Genomic DNA, 22823 nt, shown 5'->3' on the forward strand with positions numbered 1-22823 from the left:
CCATGCACTGATATTCCTTTTCAGTCTTCCTTCATTTTATCCATCGCTCTTTCTAAATGTGTGATCAAAAATCTTGGTGATATCGAGTTCCCCTGTCTAGTACATCTGCTTGTTCTAAACCATTTCCCGAAATCATCACCTATTCTAACTGCTGCAACTGCATTGTAATAAATATCTATTAGTTTTCTATCAATTCCATTGCACTGCTAATGTCACTTTCTGGTCGATAACTGTCAAATGCCTTCGGAAAATCAACAAAGCAAGTATATATGTTTTTGTTTTTTCTCCTAGCTTTCTCTGCTATTAACCTCATTGTCAAAATCTGTTGAATTGTAGTTCTATCTTTCCTAAATCCTGCTTGCTCATCTGCAAGGTATGCTTCCAATTGTGTTCTCAATCTTCCTGTCAATATCATCACTTTACCAAGGTGACTTGTCAAGGCAACTGTTCTATAATTTTTATATGCTAGCTTATTTCCTTTCTTGTATAATGTCGATAATATCGATTTCACCCACTCCTCTGGCCTTTTCCCTTCATTCCATACCATATTACATAGTTGGTGCATTCTATAACCATACTTTCGCCACCATATTTAATCATTTCTCCAGTGATGTTATCGTTACCAGAACTCTTGTTGTGTCTTAGCCGTACTATTGCTTTTTCTACCTTTCCTCTTAAAATGTCCATATCATACTCATCACCTGATGGTGATATCTGCGTCAATTCTTCAGTCAGTTTCCCAACGCTATCTAAATGTAGTTTTTCTTCATATAACTCACTACAGTATCTTGTCCATCGCTGCACAATTTTATCTTTATTCATCAATACTTTGCCTTTTTCATCTTTAAATGTGTCTGTTTTGGTTGCCACCTTCTATTAATGGTTCTAATAATTTTACACCTCCCTAGTTTTATGCTCTCCATAATACTGTTCTATATTATTGCATTGGGCTTCTAACTATTTCATCTTATCCATTCTGACGGCTTTTTTCACTTCATTAGGCTTTCTTCTATATTGCTCCTCTATCTTTTCTTCTGGTACTGTTTCTTCAACTGCATCTTCGATCGCCTTCATTACTTCTTTCACTCTTAGATTCGAATTTTTTTCTTTGTCCACACTTTTAAGTTTCTCCTCTAACACTGTTCTGTACCTTCTTCCTATTTCTGCTTCGCTTATTCTTGCTGTATCTCTTCGTTTCTGATGATGAGGTTTATATTATCTTTTTAATTTCAACTTGATGTTTGCAATCACTAAACTATGATCCGAGTGTATATCCGCTCGTTGAAAAGTTCGACACTGCTGTACTGATGTTATCCATCTTCTTTTAATCATAATCATATCAATCATTTTCTTGGTTTACCCATCATTTGATCGCCACGACCATTTTCTACACTCCTTTTGCTGGAATCTTGTGTTACAGATCATCATCATCTCGTGGTCCACAGCAAATTCTAACATTTTTTCGCCTCGTTCATTTCTTTCTCCAAAACCATATTTTCCCATGACTCTTTTCCAACCATCATTATTTATTCCGACTTTGGCATTCCAGTCTCCTTCAATAATTAGTACATCTTGCTTTGGTATTATTTATATTGTCTCTGTCAGATCTATCTAAAATAAGTGAATATCCTCATCTGTGCTGTCAGATGTCGGTCCACATATCTGGACTGTTGACTTCGCATCCATTTATCTCTCCTGATGATGCCCACCGCATCTCCGCCAGTCCTGGTATATCACACTGATATCTCTTCATATCCTCGCGAAGTAATTCTAGTTTTCCTGACATCCAAAGTGCCCGTACATTCCATGTTCCTACTGATAATAGTTCTGTTAGTTTCTGTTTCCTTTCGGTATCCTACTTTTCGATCCAACCACGATCTCTCGTTTGGTATCGCGGACCTTGTTGATCCGGACGACGTCCGAGCCGGCATGTTGTAGCTGTTGATTGTATAGGCATCAGATAATAATCTTGTTTTTTCTTTATGGTCAGAGCATCGACACTCATCTGATCGATCTTCCTCCTTTATCCAGGCTTGGGACTGGCATGAGACCCCCTAACGATTCCATAGCGGCTTTTTGCTTTGCATCCTGGCAAATCAGAATTAACTTACAACAGATTATTCAGTGCCTTAAATGGCTTACGTTCATCATTAGATCCCGAAACATGAATGTTGACTTTGAAAAAGCAACTATGAACGCGTTTTCTAACATATTTACATCAACAACTATAACAGGTTGTTTATTTCATTTGCCACAAAATCTTTATCGCAAAATTGTTGCCATTGGTTTGAAGTTATGCTATCAAACAGATGCTGAATTCGACAAGAAAATTAAATGCTTCGTAGCATTACCATTTTTTCCAATGAGCGATGTTACTGGTGGATTTGTTGAATTGACGATCAGCAGCAAAAAGTTAATTATTTACGCCGCATCTCTTTTAATTTGCACAATTTTTAAATGATTTCATTATGTTATGTATCACTGACATTTACCTTAATAAAGATTTGCCTTTTTAATGATTTTATAATACTCTTTATTATCCATTGATTATTTACAAAAATTAATGCAAAATGTCTTACACGAAAATGTTTACGGCGAATTTTCCTAAAACCCTTCCTCCTATATCTTCCTGCTTTGTGTCCAATTATCGTAAATGTTGTATGTCCCTAATTTTTTTCTGAATTCGAATACTTCACCATCGCATGATTACAACCTGTAAACCTTCTGATTGATAATATAACGTAATTTCACCTTAAAGTTTTGCTTATTTACACGAAACCTGTGCACATTCAATTAATCCGCTTCGAATAGTGTTACCACAAATCTATGATTATGGAGAACGCTATTATTCTTTTGTTTTCTGTAATGAAAATGTTTAAATTTGCGTAGTGAAATATTTTTAATATTTAAAAAACAAATTACCGTTTATTGTTTATATTAAAGAACTGCTATTCTATGGAAATTTTCTGAAGCCAAGTAAAAATATGCGATATTAAGAGAACAATTGTTCAATTCTTGTTTTTCTGTTTTCAAGAAGCAGCCATAAAAGTATAGAACGTATTAAATAGAAACCGATTCAGTCTAGAGCTGACTCGAATAAAAATCTTTTATTTAACTTAAAAAGATGTGTATATTATATTAGCATTTCTTACGAGATGATTTTCTATGACGTCTTATTTTAATTAAATTTAAAGTTCAAATGTTTATATGATACACTTTTTTTTTCTTTTTTTTTTTCAGAGAATACGTCCGAATGTGGAAAGGTCGAAATATCCACGTTCTCGCATGGATTCCAAACCATCCCTTAGAAAAAGACTATTTCATGAAGACATTACAAGTACCTTGTATTACAGATACTCTTCGCTGATGGATTAAACAGATATGGCGACTGAATTGTAATCCTTCGAATATGAGGGACCCATTCGTCACTCTGAATGACTAATATTATTTTTAATGTTTTCTTTCTTTTTACGATTAGTATTAGTAGCAGTAGTACATTGTACACCATGCAGTATTGTGTTATAATTATGCTTTATATGGAAATACTATGTTTAAATTTTTCTTTTTTTAAATGTATGCTATTCATCCATAGCATATGACACCGACCAAAGTAGTGCATAATCGTGAAATACATTCCTTTTAGTTTAAAAGGAATGTACCTCATAGGGTGTATTAGACTATAGTATTATTGATGTATGCGTACGCTGTTATTTCGATAGCTTTATTATGTTTGAGAGAGAGATGATGATGAATCACTTGTGATGCTTGGTGCGCACACTCTATTTTTCCAAGTCAAAATGGGAAATGTTTTTAAATATCAGGAAGAAGTTCAATATTATAAAGATATGCGTTCCGCTAGTCATACGGTGGTCATTAACAGGACTACCTACAATTTTTCTTATATGTTAAATTTTTTTGGAATTTTTGGTACAAATAGGTTTTTCTAGGATTTTGCTATTCGTTCTTTTAATTCGTAATATGTACTTTTAATTTGTAATTTTTAATACGCAAATTTGTGAGTGAAAGAGTCGATATTACTGAATACTTACATTACAGGCATTTATGTATGAATGTTTCTCTTGCTATACTTTATATATGAACACTGTAGTTTAGAATTCATAGAAATTATGCAGAGCTTGTATAATTCATATCCGATTACATTAATTTAAAAAAATCATCCTAATATCTTTTAAATATTGACGATGTTATTTACTCGGTCGAAATACACATTGCTGAGTTTCTTAATGGTTTAAGAACATTGAAATATTTTCTGGTTGATTATTAGTAAAATGATCTGTGCAAATTAATAAGGGAAAGATCGTATTATTTCAACATTAAAAGAATTCAGTTGTAAACCAAATAGATATAATCATGAAAGTATTAAATTTCATTTTATGTTTTAAAATTTAAAATATTATGTTCGAGCATGGCCCTCTGTTACTGTTGGTCTCTATCCCAGAATTACAGATGAATTTTCTTGGTATAAATGGATTTTCATGAGTGCTGTCAACTGCATTTTATTGGCACGTAACTATTAAATGTTGACTTCTACACACACCCATTTATCAGCCGCTTTCGATGTACATAAAGTATATATTTATCCTTGTTCATTGTATTCTTGATAACTGGCTGGTTTCCTTGAAAGCACCCTTATTGGGCCTTAAAATGATTTTGAAAACGGAGCAAAATATGTTTATAAATGTATGCTTATAAAACGTTAATTCATTTCTGTATAATATATTTCAGAAATGACTATGATGATGTTCGCAAAATTTGACTTCGATGTCCCGTTTCAGAATTAGAAATTGGCTTGATTTTGTGTGTGTGTGTGTGTGCGCGTGTAAAATGGTCATCAGAGCTTTCGCAACTACAGTCAGTTAACTTCGTAAAATGTAATCTGATCATTATGTCTCATAGTGAATGTAGAACTGCATTAAAAAACACTTTCTGAATGTTTTGCTTTATTGATAGAGTGAATAGTAATTTATTCAATTTCTTTGCGGTATTGTGAGCTTGCCTTAAATCATTTTTGAGGCTTTATTTTCAAAAAGATCAAAACTTCATACCCTCTGAATTGGTAATTTGATTGATACAAAATGATTTTATACTATTCCAGTAAATTTCCCCGTTCTTTTTGATTTCCACCTTTTTTTTTCGGTGGTGTATATCCCTAAAAATTTAAATAAACGGTGTCCAACAGTTTGGCTGATTCTATTCTTATAGTTTAGTCCTGCTCTCTCTCTTGAACTATATAGCTCGACCAATGGGAATTAAAACGGGCATTGCACAATATCCAATAATAATAAAAAAAAGAATTGTATTATTTAACGTATTTTTACGTTGTTTACTCAGTCACATTTAAATCCACTGGATCTTTCAATCAAATGTCATTTAAATTGATTTGATTTTAGCTGCCATGTGCAATACAGTCATTAATGAAATCGACTATTATATGTGATTGCGAAATTAATTATTTCTGTATACAAGAAATCCTGATGAACAGAAATATCAGTATTAAAGAAAAATCGATATTGTTATTAATAAAAAAATATTCTAGTCAACCACTATTGATCATGCTCTAAATTTGTTTGTTAATCTTTTTCTTCCTTTTTTTTTTTTTTTGATAAACTTTTGTCAGTTGGAAATGATTCAGTGTGGTTAGTTTAGAATTTCGCTAATAGGCGATTATTGTGAATTCCAAGCGCGAAATTTTGATCGACAAATTTTAAATATTAGGTGAAAGCTACAGTCATCTTTCTTCTTTTCTCTTTCGTTTTTTTTTTAATCACAAAATCGCATTTCGTAGCTGAACTACAACAATACTTTCGCTCGAAGAACATAAGATAAGCGATTGTATTGACGATTTGTTTTTCCTCTAAATAGTCATTGTTCTCGCAAACAAGTTGTGACGTTTGGCTTGCGTACCGTCAACCACACAGTCCTTATACTTCCAGAGAATATTTTAGTCCGTCATCTATTTTTTACAGTATATTATAGTGCAAATTTTTATTTATAATTGAAATAGTGCATTTTTTGTAATTTCAGTATAAGATTCTTTATAAGTAAATATTTACAGTGATGTAAAAACAAAATGATGTCTATATCATGTTTACAGTGATGTAAAAATAAAATGATGTTTATATCATGTTTACGGTGATGTAAAAACAAATGATGTCTATATCATCGTGTACATTGTCTAATCAAAAACAAAACAAAAAATGATTAATGAATTGAAATGATCAAAAAAGTTGTTATTGATCGCGCAAACTTTTGCATGGAGGTTGTCAAAATTTTCTACAAAAAAGTGAGAGAAGAAGAAGGTCTGCGTGTGGAGATAGATGGCGTTAAATTAATAAGAGAGAAATATACCAAATAATGGTCAAAATGCAAACAGAAAAAAAAATTATAGGATCTAGTGAAACAAGAACGCATTGCTTACCGCCATAAAAAAGATGCTTTAAGTACACTGACGTCGAGTTTGAAGTGACACACCCATCTTCAAGAAAACTACTCATCTGAAAGAGAATCATAACACAGAATTTCTTTATACCAAAAAGAGTAAATATATATATAATGAAAATCTGGATATAACGTACTCACCCAGAATATATTACAGTATTATCTCTTATTTCAATCAGAAATGGGAGACTTCTAAAGCTAATCAGACTATTTATTTGGGAAATTATTTGATATAAGTACTATACATTTTTTTTTTCTTCATATAATACAGAAAGTGTACCCTCCACTTGAATCATTCGTTCTTGATAATTGTATTATAATCAAGTATATTTTCATTGAACTGATTTATGTCATTAAAAACATGTGCCTTAAGGAATGCAATATATATCTGCAAACATTGTTCCCTTAACAGGACATATTACTTAAGTCAGGTCCCTTTGCACTTCTATGATAACCCTAGTTTAAGTTAGTGAGTGCTATTGAAAAATATTTGCTTTCACTGAAACTCGGAATGTGTCATGAGTAAATGTTAGTATTACAATTTTAATATATTTTCGAATTCAAAATTAAGAAGCACTATAGGCGCTGTGGTTTCTGTTTGGTCCAATAGTCATTCCTTATTTATTGTTCACTGAGCGAAAAGAATGTAAAAAATTTGTGTGGATCACTCGAGTCTCCTTTATGAACAGGTACATGTGCACTCGATAACCACTTTATTAAGAAAATCTTTTTTTCTCCAACTGAGCGTTATTGTTCTATGATATTACATTGTTACTGTTACATAGCATATAAAAGATCCCTTGAGCTATTGCTCAAGTTAATTTTTAAGTGATCTGTCAAAAACTGCGATATTTGAGAATTAGAACGTGGCATAATTGCAAGTATTCCAAAATAGAAGATGCCATTCTTACTCAGACAACAGCCTTGGTTGTGTACTCCCAAATAATGTTTCAAGAGGCTATCAGTAATGGTTCAAAGTCTATAAAATAATGAGTGAATGAAACACATGCGCAGAAAACAGCTGTGTCCGAGAAATTGTATTGTAAAGTGGAAAGCACCTAGTGTAATAAACAACCCTTCTCTCCTGCCAAATTGCAAAGCTTGTCTAGTCTATTGATCAGATTTCATAGTACTCTGCTGGTAGAAGAACCAGGTCAGTGTAATGGAAATCTTGTTGAAAAGCAGAAGTAGTTTAATGGCTGGCTAAAGCGGGGGAAGGATCGGCATATTTTCAAGCACATTTGGTTTCCTGATAGTAGCAGTGACTGACTACAACATCCTGTTGTTAAGACTCACATCGTGCAAAAGTGGGTTCCATAAATGGAATGAGTCCTTTTCACTAGAATTCGGATTGTTTGCTTAATCTGAAACAACACAAGAACATTTCTGGGATAGCATATTTGTGGATCACGGCTATTTCGAACATAATATTAAACAGGTGTAGCTAATAAAATGGACATTAGTGTAACTTAATACTCTGAAAATAAAAAGAACCTCCTTATGGCTTCCTGCAGTTTATTTTATTATTTTTTTAAGTTTGTAGATTCAGTATCTAGTAAAATGATAAATATTGACTGAATTTCAAATAATTGAATTGGGTTGCCACTCAAACGCCCATGTATCCTTCAAAATGGATGTATCACGTGTTGTGTGAATTATGAAATCACGCACCTTCATAGCTGTAAACTGTTTCGCTTTATTATATATTTCCACATGTTCAACTCAGATTCTTTTAATGATTGAAAACCTTTTTTGTTGTGTGTGTATTCCGTTTGATTTTACAAGGACGCATATAATGTGTATTAAAAATATCCTGTTAATAATTTCTGTCCTTCACATCGGTATTGATTACCGACAAACTTGGACTTCTGTCATACGGAATTGAGGATGCACAATTAGGAATTATTCCATTGTGTAAACTCGAGATTATTTGTGATTAAATTCGCTTTAAATATCCTTGTTTCTTTTACAGTAGTGGATATTTTTGTAGTTTTCGAGATTCATTTTGAAAATGTTATTTATTTTTGCTTAAATGTTATATTTTATGTGAAAACAAGATTTTGAATATTTTACTGGAAGATTGTACGAAATTGTGAAAAATAAAAGTATGCATTTATAGATTTGCAGTTTTTATTTTCTGATCTTCAGTCGAGCTATTTCAGACGTTCATTGCCTAAAGAAATTTAATCCTGAAGTAAATCTGAATGCTCGATTTTGAAAAAGCTTAAACTTAGCAAACATTATAACCAGCACATTTTTCTTGAAAAAATATGCTTATAAAAACAATAACATGTTCAAAAAAAAAATTAAAACATTGAGTTTATTCTCGATAAAGTAACAACTGTTTAGCGAACTTTATTTTTGATAATGCTGGCTGTTATTATTTTAGTAACAAAAGAACCCTAAGAGATAGTCTTCTTACTTGGTTTTATAGTTCGAAATCTTAACAGCAAATGTAAAACTAACCTTAACCCATTTCACATGTTGGTAAGCAGCCTGTGTTCTCCTTGACCCAGTCATTATGTCTTTGATATGTTTCCCATTTTAATGATCTCATTTGCATTTTAGATCACAATGCCCGCCACCTAACATTAGCCAACACAAACAAAAGTAGGAGGTGTGGTTATCCAGATTCTTCTGAAGTCATTGTTTGCACACACGAATACGTCACCGAAATGTTTTGCATTTTCCCTCTTAAACAGCGGTCTTTCGTTTGGTTCTGGTACTATCTACTGATATGTATGGCACAAAGTTTCTATTAATAAGTTATACACATTAGTGTACTCGTGCAAAAGTGGGCTTGCCATGTACTTTATGTATCATCATTACACGATCCCCAAATCTCACAATGGCGGTTTTTATTAATTTCGGATTATATGTCGATGACATAGAGTACAGTGGCATTTCATTAACGTCGACTATAAAAAACGCGCTAAATATCTTGACTATTTGTATTAAGGAAATGACGAATAAAGAATTCGACCTGGTTTAAGATATTAAGACGGCTTATGTCTGAAAATTGAATTTGTATGCGCTGTAAATTATTCCTAAGTCGGCATAATTTTTATGTGACTTTCTCCCGATGGATCGGCTAAGAGATTTTTAAAGTTTATTTTTTATATCTTGTTTACATAACCCGGAAACTCTGCACTAAAAACAAAGCACGGAACTTTCTCAAGCCACGTAAGGCTTTCACTAAGCGGGGTTGTAATCTCACTTTGACTCTGTCTTTGTTCATTGATAATCCTAAACATCAAGACAGTGGGATTCAAACCCGCAGTTTGAGCACTTGCTCGCAACGGACTGCCAATCCTGGTAGCAATATCAATCAATCGCAGAAAAATTAAAGTTAAAAAAATTCTTATTGTTAGGAAAAAATAAACAAAAATATTTCTGTACTGCAACATCACAACTGCATGGATGATTTTTATCAGTCTTTCTAGACAGATGACATTCCTTTCCTTTCTATCATTTTTCCTGGTGCAATAACTTATAAAGTTGTACATATATATAGTAGGCTTCATATTTGATTTTTTTCAACTAAATTTAGATCTTTAATTCAGTCTTTGAAATGAATCCATAAAAGGATCTTATCCTTGAAATGATTTTCATGTCCAATTTAATGGTATTAAAAAATATAATATATTTTTACCCGCATCCAAAGTTCGCAATGGTATCTGCCAACGATATTCTTGCAGTTGCAAGTTTAGATCACAAAAAGTGCAACACCTAACCCATTTGGTAGTGCAAACTGAGGCTACTCATAGTAAGGGAGGAGCAAGCTCCGATCACGATCAGGTGTTGCACTATCCAGGTATTTGCTTACCCTTGGAATCGCCGAACTTTATACAGTTTCTATATTCGGCATGAAACTCTGAGTTTCTTATTCGGCTAAGAACCAATATGGGATGTAATATCCCTTAACTTAAATAAGTTCATGTCGCCGAATTGAAGTCTTTGGCTCTTCATATAATTAGTAACTTAGCTTTCTTCTATGTATGACTGTTAGGTGGCCGGGGAGGGGGAGTAAACCTATAACCCATAAAAAAATATCTCCTACATAAAAAGTGAACCTAAGCAAAAGTAGAGAAGATTGAAATTTAAAAGTGGCCAGGTTTAATGACATTATTTGATTTGTTGCTGGAATTTCGGGGGGGGGGGGAATCTCATGAATTAATTTAATGCCAGCCAAATAGTAGTTTGCTTCTAAAATAGCCGGTTTTTTTTTTTTTTCCCCTTCTTGTTTCAGCCGAAACAACTGACATGATTTTTTACATTTTGGCTTGTTTATTTCGTCTATCAAAGTGTTCAGTGCGATATCTCGAAACTAATTTATTACCGTTGTGTGCTAAATGATAAACACGCGCTCAGATAAACTGCTTAAAATGAAGTCAACGGACACCATAATATGAGGAACAAACAGCCATGGTGCCCACCTTAATAAGAGGTGGGACCTTTCACTGCGATGACTGCATCAATCCTACAGCGTATACTTTCCACAAGCGTACGATAGCGATCAATGAAAATTCGGGACCATTTTTCCTGTAGACGTAATGAGGTCCTGAACTGTTGTGAGGTGGTCCCTTGCCTTCACCCCGACGCTACAGTTTATCCTGCAGATGCTCAGTAGGGTTAAGATCAGAGGCCAGTCAAGTGTGGTGACGGTCATGCCCACAAACCATGCAGGTACAGCCTTATGACACGGTACATTGTCTTCCTGAAAGAGACAATGGTCAGTTCCTTGAAAAACAATAAAGAAAAAGGATAATAGAAAAAAAAAGAAAAAGGATAATACCATCACCCTTCCATCTCTGAATTTCATAGTTGGGGTTACGCACTGATAAGAGGTGTTCAGAGGGCATCCGCCACACTCCCACCCAGTCCGTAATGTGGTCCTGGACTGTTGTGAGGTGGTCCCTTGCCTTCACCCACGCTACAGTTCATCCCACAGATACTCAGTAGGATTGAGATCAGAGGCCAGTCAAGTGTAGTGACGGTCATGCCCATAAACCATGTAGTTACAGCAGCAGCAGCCTTATGACACGGTACATTGTCTTGATAAGAGGAGTTCAGAGGGCATCCGCCACACTCACACTCCGCCCATCTGCTTGGTAAAGGGTGATTGTCACTCAATAACACAGCTTTCAAAGCTTACACATCCCACTGTACGAACTCTTTGCACTCATGTCGATTCGGGTAATGTGGGGCTTGCATATTTCGGTCCCACTAAGGAAACCCCCCCCCCCTGTTGTGAGCCTTGTTTTTGTGCAGATTCGTGTTCCAGTCGATGCCCGTAACTCCGCATTTAATGTGTTGGCAGACGAATGGCGAGTTTTACATATTATCCTTCGTAGCACCTGTAGTGAGTTGTCCACTGCGGGTAGCACTGGACAACTACCCGCGCTTCCACCTTAGTATGATATCATTGATTGTTGACCTGGGATGGACTAATTTTTCAACAATTTGCCAAACAGATAGGCCTGTAACATTGCGCCCTATTACAGCACCTCTTTCAAACTTAGTCAGTTCTCTTCTTGCAGCGATTTCACCCGGGCACAGTTGCACTGACTTGGGAGCATCATATCTCCCAATTTATATCAGCTACAATCACGTGACTCGATGCACTGCACGGTGTGCCTTGCCCATGGAGATGTCCGTTGACTTCTTTTCAAGCAATGTACATAGTAAGTCATCTGCAATAGCACAAGATACTGCTTCAGCTTGAGCAAAAAGAAAGAAACGTACATCACACGTGAGAATTTTTTTCTTTTTTTTTCCCCTTCTTTTTTTCACTGAAGTTGAGTTAGCCTGCCATGGTGTCCTCTTGAAACTTGGATTTTTCATTCTCAAAATATATGAAACGTCTGGTAAAAACATGCTTTTGTGTTTAATTAATACATTTATCTGAGTTGATTTTGAATAACCATAATTCTAAACTTGCCCTTACTTCATTCTTACTTGCCCTTACTTTCAAACCCTTACTTCATTCTTTATTAATATTTATTAAAAAATGAAGAATTCATTCTTTATTAATATTTATTAAAAAATGAAGAATTCATTCTTTATTAATATTTATTAAAAAATGAAGAATTCATTCTTTATTAATATTTTGTCCATATTAATATTTAGCTGAAACTCATTTCATTATCTCAGAAAGGAAAATCTTCAAACTCCGTGAATGTCGCCATATATCTTACAGTCTATTACTCTCGTATATATATATATATAACCTGCTTCTGCCTCTTCTGTGAAAGCTGGGTTTTTTTGAGATGGACAAGCTGAAAAATATACGTGTCATACAGATATGATCCGAAACCTGTTTTGTCAAATCCACAAGTTTAGAAATCGGATTAAAGGTTTGAGGCATAAATGTTAGCGAATATATTTAGGTGGATGATTCTCATCAACCGGTGTGATACCAACATTGCTTGCGTGCATATCAGAGACCTCGAGCAGCCTGAAAAACTTCAATGCTTGGTCTCTAGAGCACGGTTCCCAGATTATCTAACTTAATTTTGTAAGCCATCTCATATTAAATGTGCTATAGTTTTACAGCCTTTCGTTGTGTGTGTGTGTGGGGGGGGGTATGGTACACAAGCGGATTGAAAAAAGTTTCGTGTTAGGTCTCTTAGAGTATCCGATCCGAATTATCTTGTATATCAATTCCACACGCGAGAGATTGAAAACATAATGCAATAGTGTGGGGGGTATGGGAATAGGGTTAGGCAGAAAGAATCTATTATGTTTCTTGAACAGCTGGAGGTAACAACCATCGGGGAAAACGGTATAAGGAAGGTTGTTCCAAAGAAAAACGGCAGATGAAATAAGAGGATGAAAAGTTGGTTCGATGAGTGTGAAGCCAAACTATGTATGGATGTTAACAGCAGCTGCTTGTGTTTTTGCATTAGATGAACGTGAAGGATGGTGGCGGCCGGCTTGGTGGAGCAATGCCCACGAAAATACCTAAAGATAATGAAGAAACTGAGCGCCTGTGAGTAAGGAGCGATGAGGTAGGTGTCATCAATTAATGGATGACTTTTATCACTCTTTTTTCGGAATTGGTTGTATATTGACTTCATGCACATTCGATGCTGTACGAATATTGTAAAGATGATATACGATGGATGTTTCTTTGATATACATAATCATACTAAAACTCTTCTAGTTGATGGCGCAAATTAGAAAAAAAAAAATCCTCTGCGGATGACGCAGTGGGTAATAAATTATGGAAGTGGGGAATACTCATTCGTTAAAAGAAACATAAAGGTATCCTGTCTAATTAAGTAGGTTTAGTAAGTAAATAATTTTAGATAGTTCTAAGTAAATTTGGATAAACTAATGTTAAACTAATGTTAATGTTAAATATTGATCAAGTGTCAAGATATAAATATCTTGGTTGCTGGTTTAATGAACGGTGGGATCCAGAAATAGATATAAAGACAAGGATTGAAGTTGCACGGCAGTCCTTCATGAAAATGAGAACACTATTCTGCAATAAAGACCTAAACATGGAAGTCAGTTGCCGAATACTGAAATGCTACGTGTAGTCTATTCTGCTCTATATAGTTGAAACATGGACATTGAAGGCGACAACCATCAAGAAAATCGAAGCCTTTGAGATGTGGCTATACAGAAGAATGTTAAAGATATCATGGACAGAAAAAATTACCAATGAAGATGTCTTAAAATCCATTGGCAAAGCTAAACATCTTGTACAAATAATCAAGAAACGAAAAACATCATATCTTGGCCACATCATGAGAAACAGCAAATACCAACTTCTACAAACTATTTTGGTAGGAAGAATTGATGGCAAAGAAACTAGAGGAAGAAAAAGAATATCATGGTTTGACAACATCAAGATGTGGACAGGAAAGAGCAGTGCACAACTGCTCAGATTAGCACAAGAGCGCCGTTTGTTCGCCAAGATGGTCGCTGACCTTCGATAGAAGATAGCACAATAAGAAGAATGTTAAACTTGAGGTTATAGTAAGCCCATTACTACTTCCAGTTCAATCGATGGATAGATTCGGTTGTGCACAAAAAGTAGTAAGATTGAATGTCAATATCAACACATTTGTACCCGTGATTTGGTTAATGATTAAAACAACAAAAGCTACGAGGCGCTAGAGTATTAGTAAGTTGCATGCTTTCTTCGGATCGAGTTTTGTTTGTTTGTTTTGGGATAATGAAAAATTCAAGTTTCTGGGAGGAAAATGTTTCGCCTCTCTAAGAGATTGAATAATTCATTTTCAACTGAAAACATTTTCTTAAGATTCCTCGCATCATGGCCTTCTTTGAACTTCTCAATTATCGGGCATCAAGCGGGAAAATGCTGGTTTCAATCTTTTGGTTTATTTATATACAATCGAGGAAGATAAAATCAAATGTTATAAAATACCTGCAATCGCTATAAAGTCAATGGATGCTGCATAATTTGCATGTGGATTAAATTCACTTTATATGATCGCCAGATCATTTTATTCTCGTATATATAATCATAATGAAATTAATTATTTTATTAAAATCTATTCAACTATATCATTGGATAATCACTAGTAATAACGTCCATGATTGGCTTCAAAGAAGCTGCTCAAGGACGAATTAAACAGAACTTCTATTATTAATTTTTGGCCTTTCCCAGTCTAATAAAAGAATATGAGTACTAGCATACCGTATTGCGAAATGAAAACAGCTTTCATAAAAAATAAATAAATAATGGTCGAGACATGACGGAACCCTTTGGATTCTAATAATTCGGGCGCCTTTCTTTAGCTGTTACGTAACAAACTGTTCCTTGTCAACTCATTCTTTACTGTAATTGAGACATCTGAAGAATGACTTTACACATAGGCTAAAATTATGAAAAAAAAAAGCACTCTAAGACTCATTGAGGTAGTCTTTAAAAGATGCATATTTAATAATGTAGCTCATGAACCCTCTAGCGGTCAAGGACGGAAAAATTGAATCCAGTTTCTATCTCTAAGGGTGTCTGTCTGTGACTCGCCGCCAGACGTGATTGGCATCAATCTCCGAGTGTTCACGCAAAATCTCACTGAAAGTATGATTGGAGGGAAGTCCGGAGTAGCTCTTCGTAAAGGAGAGATAAGACAAAGCCACTTGAAGAGACCCTTGGTGCCAAAAGACCTGTGGCGCCCTAAGCGGACGTCGGGTTCCAATGATTGTTAGCTTAGCGACTCTTCCCCTATTTTTTTTTATTATTTCTTTTTATTCAAAAAGAAATTATTATAATCGCTGTGAAGTGATGATTTTACAAATTCGCTACGAAAAGTGATTTTTTTTTTTTTTTTTTGTATGGAAATTACATGGAGAATGCAGGCATGCAACTTTTTAACGCTGAGGTTCTAACCAATAAATATTTACTATTTATAATGAGATTAACTGCTCCTCTATCTAGTTATTAGTTGAAATTATAATTTGGCAAAACCATTGTTTCGGCTGAAGAAGTTTTGAAAAGCAAGCGCAGTTTAAAGTTGCATAAACTTTGAGTTGGTTATTCTATAACATGATGATAATTTATCTAAAGTTATGTGCTCAGAATGCATCCCTTGGAACACATTCTGAGGCTGCCCTTTTTAACAATTCTAGCAAAATGCACACATTTAACACGAAGACATTTTCTTTCAAAAGTCTCCACAAGACAATAATGACTGCTGTAGCCAGAGGCTGTACCTAGGTGGGTACAATCAAAGCAACCGGCAAGGCAAATTTTCAAATTATTACATAATCAACTGGTTCAGAAATAATCCACAGAAATGAAAGGAAATGTTGACGTGTTCAAGAAATTCGAGGTTCGAGTTATGGCTCGAGTTATAACCTGAAATATCCGATACTTTATCAGCTTCCACCAGAAAATCATTCATGCTAGTCGATCTCTGGAGTAGTGTCCATGGTTTTCTGGCAAGAATCCTATCAATAACATTAACAGTGTAGGTCATGGCAATGTTTCTTGAAACTACCTTATTTAGATCAATTATCACAACCCAGAGAGAGAGTACTTAAAGAAGACGGAAGTACATTTGTATATACTGATTTTCAATTAATAGTGAGCCAAATGAATAGTCTAGTAATGGCATCACACTACAAATGGGAGGATTTTCAATAACATGCATTTTAAAGTCCAAAATCAGGTATTTTATGTATTGACACAGACGATATACAAAAATGGGCTTTCGACCATCATAAAGTCATGCCACATTTAAACTTTTCATGTTCCCATCAACCAAATATTGACTGTAACATTAATAAAATGGAAATTAATGAATCGATGAAAAATGAAAAATTGGAAACAGCACTGAATAATAATAAAAATAACAAAGCCCCTCAAGAAGACGACAGTAACTTAGAACTTAGAAATATACTAAGTATGCTAGTACGTTTTCGCAAGCTGCTTTCAGAGTTTAGTAAACAAGATATATCAACAGGAGATTCCCAACGGTTTGCGCCATCTAGTAGTGGTCTTGGAAGTGTGACAAGAAGCTGAATCCTGTTGAAAAAGGAAATCACCATCACATAAATCTTCCGATGCCGGTAAAGTGCTGAAGAATGTCTTGGTCCACTTTGGAATTGACTCTTTCGTATACAATACACAGCCTACCTGGACGCATTTCGGTCACACAAGCCCATACCATGACAGAGGTTGCAAATTTCACCGAACATTTCATGCATTCTTTATCAAACGCTTCTTCTTAAGACGAAAAACTCGAAAAATAGATAAAAAAGTACCTTTTCCCAGACTTCTTGATCTCAAAATAGTCTTTGCTTACACCATCGCAATCTAGCTGCCATTTCTTTGGAAGTCATAAGCGGCTTCATCTTAGATACACGTGATTTAAAACCCAATTTGTGAAGTCATCTCAACGTCGTAGATTTAGACACATTCACACCTAGTTCTATCTTCTGTGAAAATACCTTACACTTCGGAAGCGGGTTTTCTTGACGATATTCTTCAATCTCTTCTCATCTCTTGATGTAGTTATTACCTTTCGACCGCTATTGCAGCGATTACTTTGAAAATTCCGGTTATTAGAATACTCTCTCAATACTCTACTCCTGCTTGCTTGAGAACATTTCAATTCCTTAGCTATAAAGTGTTGAGTTTGGCTTTCTTTGTATAGAGATACCATACGAAACCTCTTAGCTTCCGATATGTCACTCGTTTGACCCACGTTTAGCAAATGATTAACTGAAATTCACGCGCAAACGATTTCTCACACACGAGTCAGCCCCGCAGCTACTGAAATAAAAGCTACAATTATTCTAATTTTGTGCATATTTGGTAATAATTATTTTCTAAGCAATAAGTTAAAATTGCAAATCATTCAACACATTTTCTTTGATTTTTTTATTCGGAGGTGTATAACAAAGTAATCAAATTTTTATGTCAAAGATAGAAATAATATTAGTTTTTCGAAAATCCATCACCGAACATCTCTTACTCTCAGATCGGGCAGCAATTTCGCGTGTTAGAAAAACATTTCAAATACAGTACGCAAAGGAAGATTCTGAGATTACAAAAATACTAATATCATAGGTGAGATGACCTTTATGAATTCTCGCTGGATTTATCACTCACCATACAGTGCAGCAATGATGATAACAGTTAACATGAAATCCAACAATCATTGTGTTTATACAGTATTTATAAATTGCAGAGCCTCCGTAGCTCAGTTGGTATAGACGAAGCCCTTTAGTCGGAAAAACCTGGGTTCGATTCCCGTCCATGACGTGAGGAACCTATATCTGGTCTCTTTCGACTAAAGGTGAGTTCGGCGGTCTGATATGGGGGTAGAGAGTTTTTTCACCCCTCAGCACAGGCAAACCAGCCCCGGAACTCACACTGATCCATGAGTCACATCATGGTAGACAACTTCCTGGATGGAGACGACACATGATGATGATGATATAAATTGCACTAAATTTACAAAATTAATTAGGCTGAAAGGTTGTTCGAACTATATTGAATACTAAAGATGCATAAACGAAATAGATACCTCATTTTAGAAAACAGAGGTACTTAAAAATTACATACGGATGCGGTATGGCATTTCCTCCTGGAAAATATGATTTTTTTCAGCAAAAGAGTTAGCAGAACATACGCAAATAACAGCCATAAATATACTGGGTCTCAAAATCAAGTACGTTGCTTCAGCCGTAATTCCAAACTATCACAGCTTGAAAATATAATTGCTGAACATTGAAGAAATGCTCAACGTGCTTCAGAATATGACTCTGGAACAGATTAAACTTGATTAGAGATTAAACTTGAAACAGATTAGAGTCGCCTACATTGTCAACGTTTAATCTGAAATGCCTTATGCAATGATAGCTTAACTATGTTCTTCAAGTACAGTTTCTCTACAACATAAGAGGATGTAAATATGCATTAACACTGGACATGACAGTACAGTTACAGTAATGCCAACTACATGCCACGGTGTGCCATGTGTCTAAGTACTGTACTGTACTGGTTGTCATGGATCAATGTACAAGCTGAAATCAAGAAAAACGTCCAGAATAGCAATTGTGTTGAAGAGAACATAATAATTCGCATTTTAGTTGATCCTTACGCAGCCTGTTTCTGTTTCATGAAAGAATTTGAAGAGACGAAAACCGGAGTTGTTTTCACAATAAAAATGCTGAAACATCGAACCCCCGAACAGCAAAGTATATAATTTTTCAGCAACATTATATGTGCACCTAAATATTTTAAGCGCGTAGATATAGTGCTACATATTCTTCTTTCTCCTCAAACTGAGGAAAAGCTTCCAACTCCAACTCTGGTCTCTTTCGAAAAAATAATATTGAAAGTGACCGAAAGTAAAACAGACAAACAGCTACTTGAGAATCAAGCACGGCTACATAGATAACGTTCAAACTATCTTTAATGTATTTGGAAGTGGTATGGTTTATTAGTTTTTGTTTATTATTACTAAGATAATAATAAACAAAAACATTCCTTCACTGACGCGCAACTGAAACTAGAAAGAACTGTCTGAGTAGTCGCTTATTATACAAAACAAGAGGTCAAGATCTTTAGCCTATTCGGCTGTTTTTCACAGGCATTTCTACTTCACTGCTCCAAGGCTGTTGGGCATAACAACGTTTCAAACCAAATTACAGGGTAGGTATCTTTTCGGTAATTCGGCTTTTCCTCATAATTTTTGAAGAGGCTCCGATAGCTCAGGTTTTGTGCTGAAAAAATTGACGAATTTCTGCATTCTGAAAATAGTTGATTATATAAATACACAATTTTTAAAATTTAATTTAAAGGATTGTTTTCTGATAATATTCAATGGATAGGTTCTAATACTAGAGGGAAAAATGATGAATGTGGCAGCGTGTTCTTCCTAAAATAAAACTTGCCCTTCCCAACAAAACATTCCACACACTATCAAGCGACTTCAGTGTCAGGTCGTCCTGAATTATGGTGTATCTGGAATAGAATACTTTACTGGCAATGAATGTGCAGAAAATACCCAGTTTTTCAGGTATGGCCCGCTGATGAAGGACGCGGATTCGATCCTCCTTCATTTAGAATTTAAGCAGTAGTGATTATTTATCGCACGATGCCACTAGATGTTACGAGATCAAATGCTATCAATTGAAAGGGGGATGGTAAATCCCGTTCTATTTTATAGCCGGGTCCGAAACTCGGATCGAAATCCATAGAATTTCATGCCGAAAAAACTATCGGCAGGCCCAAGTGTAAATGATCACTTGGGTAGTACAACACCAGGACAACTCCATGCAAAGGTGGAGCAAGATCCGTCACTAACTTTAATATTCTCTCATAATGTAAAACCCAGCTCCAAAGAGATCTATATATATTGTTTTACATTATGAGAAGAGGTCACTACCCAGACCGGTTTCAACCTTTTTTGAGGTCTCATCAGTGAGTAGGTAGACCTGGAATATCAAGGTTTTTAAGTGAACACGAACTTACATACTTCTACTATCGAATTGCCAAAGTGGTGCACTCCTATATTGTTAATTATTGTTAATTACTAAGATAATAAGCCGAAAGGTTATTTTACCGGCGAACTTGTTAATTGAAAGGGGGATGGTAAATCCCGTTCTATTTTATAGCCGGGTCCGAAACTCGGATCGAAATCCATCGATCCGAGTTTCTATTTTATTCTATTTTATAGCGGGTTCGGACCGGGCTATAAAATAGAACAGGATTTACCATCCCCCTTTCAATTAACAAGTTCGCCGGTAAAATAGCCTTTCGGCTTATTATCTTAGTAAAATGCTATCAATTTTGTACCGCATAAGTACCACAGTACTTATGTGGTACCGTTCTGCAGGAAGGATATTAAAATTATGCGGTACGAATATATACGAGGGGACTGGAAAGTTTTGATAAACACCTAGAACAAAAATAATATTAAAGCAGCTTATATAACTACAAGAAAGAACACACAAGGATATAAGAATATAAGAACATAGGTTACCTTCATAACTATGCTACTAGTATGTTCTTTCTTGTGGTTATATCAATCACGGAAGATGAATGTTTTTAATGACACACTGACCATGTACTGTTTTGAGTTACATCCTCCAATCAGTTCCCCACAGATGCTCTGTTTCTGCATTGACTTTTCTATAGAATTTCCACGGAGGCTGCTCCAATGTACTGCCACTACCATTATTGCACTTTCCTCGAATCATGTACGAAAATGGGCAGCTGCTGGTCAACATTCATATACGGTTCGGCTCCAAACTCATAGAAGCAACTCATTTTTTTTTTTTTCATTCCATACAGTTCTTTATCATGCTGTTTTCTTCCTCTAACAAATACAATCCCGAACTCTTCAAGAAACCCACAGTAACAGATTCCTTTCCTCACTTTAATCATTGCCCACACATGGGATTGTCATGTTATGTGTGTGTCTTGAGATCTCTCTTGTGTGTGTGTGGGGGGGGGGGGAAGGTTGATATATATCTATTTAAAGCACAAGGAAATATTAGGGTAGATCTTTTAACTGCTCCTGATATGAAGATTATCATACTAGTAAATAAATATAAATATTTAAATATCCATAGCGTATTACAAAAGAAGATAAAAAAGAAAACTGTCATTTTATGCGATAAGGCATATTTAACCTCAGTAAAAAACGTCTCCAACTTTTTTATTGAGGAAATGGATATTATTATTATTATTATTATTATTATTATTATTATTATTATTATTATTATTATTATTATTATTATTGGTGCACCTTGGGAGTCTCGGGAATCATTGGGGAAGGCTACTTCAATTATGTTACACTGTCTACGTGTTGACACGTCAGACTAATCTTTTCTCAATGAACTTTTTTCTGTTAATTGTTTCTTTGGACACTTTGCCAGTTTTGAAGGAGGAAAAAAAATGAAGTTCCTCAGAAGGGGAAGAGGCCGTGATACTTCCGTGTAGTAAACAAGAGAACTTGTAGGAAAGATTCTAAATGAATATACATAAAAAATAGGAACTGAAAATGAGCAGCTGACATAGTCGGTAAATTTGTTATAGGCTAATATATTCCATTCCATCGCATCATCTAATAAGCATTACGTCTAATAGCGTGTGACAATATGTACATATACTTGTAAATAAAAAATAAATATATTTTATAAAAGAAAATAATTTTACTGATAGCACTTATATGGTACCGTTCTGTAGGAAGGATATTAAAATTATGCGGTATGAATATATACGAGGGGGGGCTGGAAAGTTCTGATAAACACCTAGAACAAAAATAATATTAAAGCAGCTGATATAACTACAAGAAAGAACATACAAGGATATAAGAACATACGTTACCTTCATAACTATGCTACTAGTATGGTCTTTCTTGTGGTTATATCAATTGCTTTAATATAATTTTTCTTCTAGGTGTTTATCAGAACTTTTCAGTCCCCCCCCTCGTAGATTGGGGACCTATATTATTATTATCAGGAATGTGTTAGCAGACTAATCTCAAGTGGTATGATCACTTAAACGGAATGGGAGAGGAAAGATCAGAAAAACAAGTGTTCTCTGCCAGGTTGGCAGAAAAAAAGACCCAGACCAAGATATCGGTGGATTGATACAGTAAAAAGTGCCTTAGAAGAACAGATATATAAGATATGATAATATTGGAGTCTTGACAGGTAACAGACTGATTTGGAGGAAAATTGTTGATAGGAAGTTAATAATGATGTAAGTTCTTCATGTAGTACTATCATAATACTTGTACATCCCTCGAGGGTACATGTAAGGAATTTTATTATTATTATTATTATTATTATTATTATTATTATCAAGAGACCTCACCACTGGACCTCAATGGAATCAAGAGACTCATCGTGGGAGGTCCCAC

General features: G+C 34.9%; 1 protein-coding gene across 1 annotated transcript in view; it reads left to right on the forward strand.

Moving 5' to 3' along the window:
* LOC150097265 (glycerophosphodiester phosphodiesterase 1) overlaps positions 1 to 8577 on the forward strand; it is a 146873-nt gene extending 138296 nt beyond the window's left edge. The window contains exon 6 of the mRNA XM_090407682.1: positions 3241 to 8577. Within this exon, the coding sequence (XP_090263808.1) occupies positions 3241 to 3367 (127 nt within the window). The 3' untranslated portion in view covers positions 3368 to 8577. The remainder of the gene's footprint in view (positions 1 to 3240) is intronic.
* The last annotated feature ends 14246 nt before the right edge of the window (positions 8578 to 22823 follow it).

Source organism: Typopeltis vanoorti, chromosome 17 (assembly GCF_054136105.1).
Source record: "Typopeltis vanoorti isolate ZY-2024b chromosome 17, IOZ_Tvanoo_1.0, whole genome shotgun sequence".
In the NCBI taxonomy this organism is placed as follows: domain Eukaryota; kingdom Metazoa; phylum Arthropoda; class Arachnida; order Uropygi; family Thelyphonidae; genus Typopeltis; species Typopeltis vanoorti.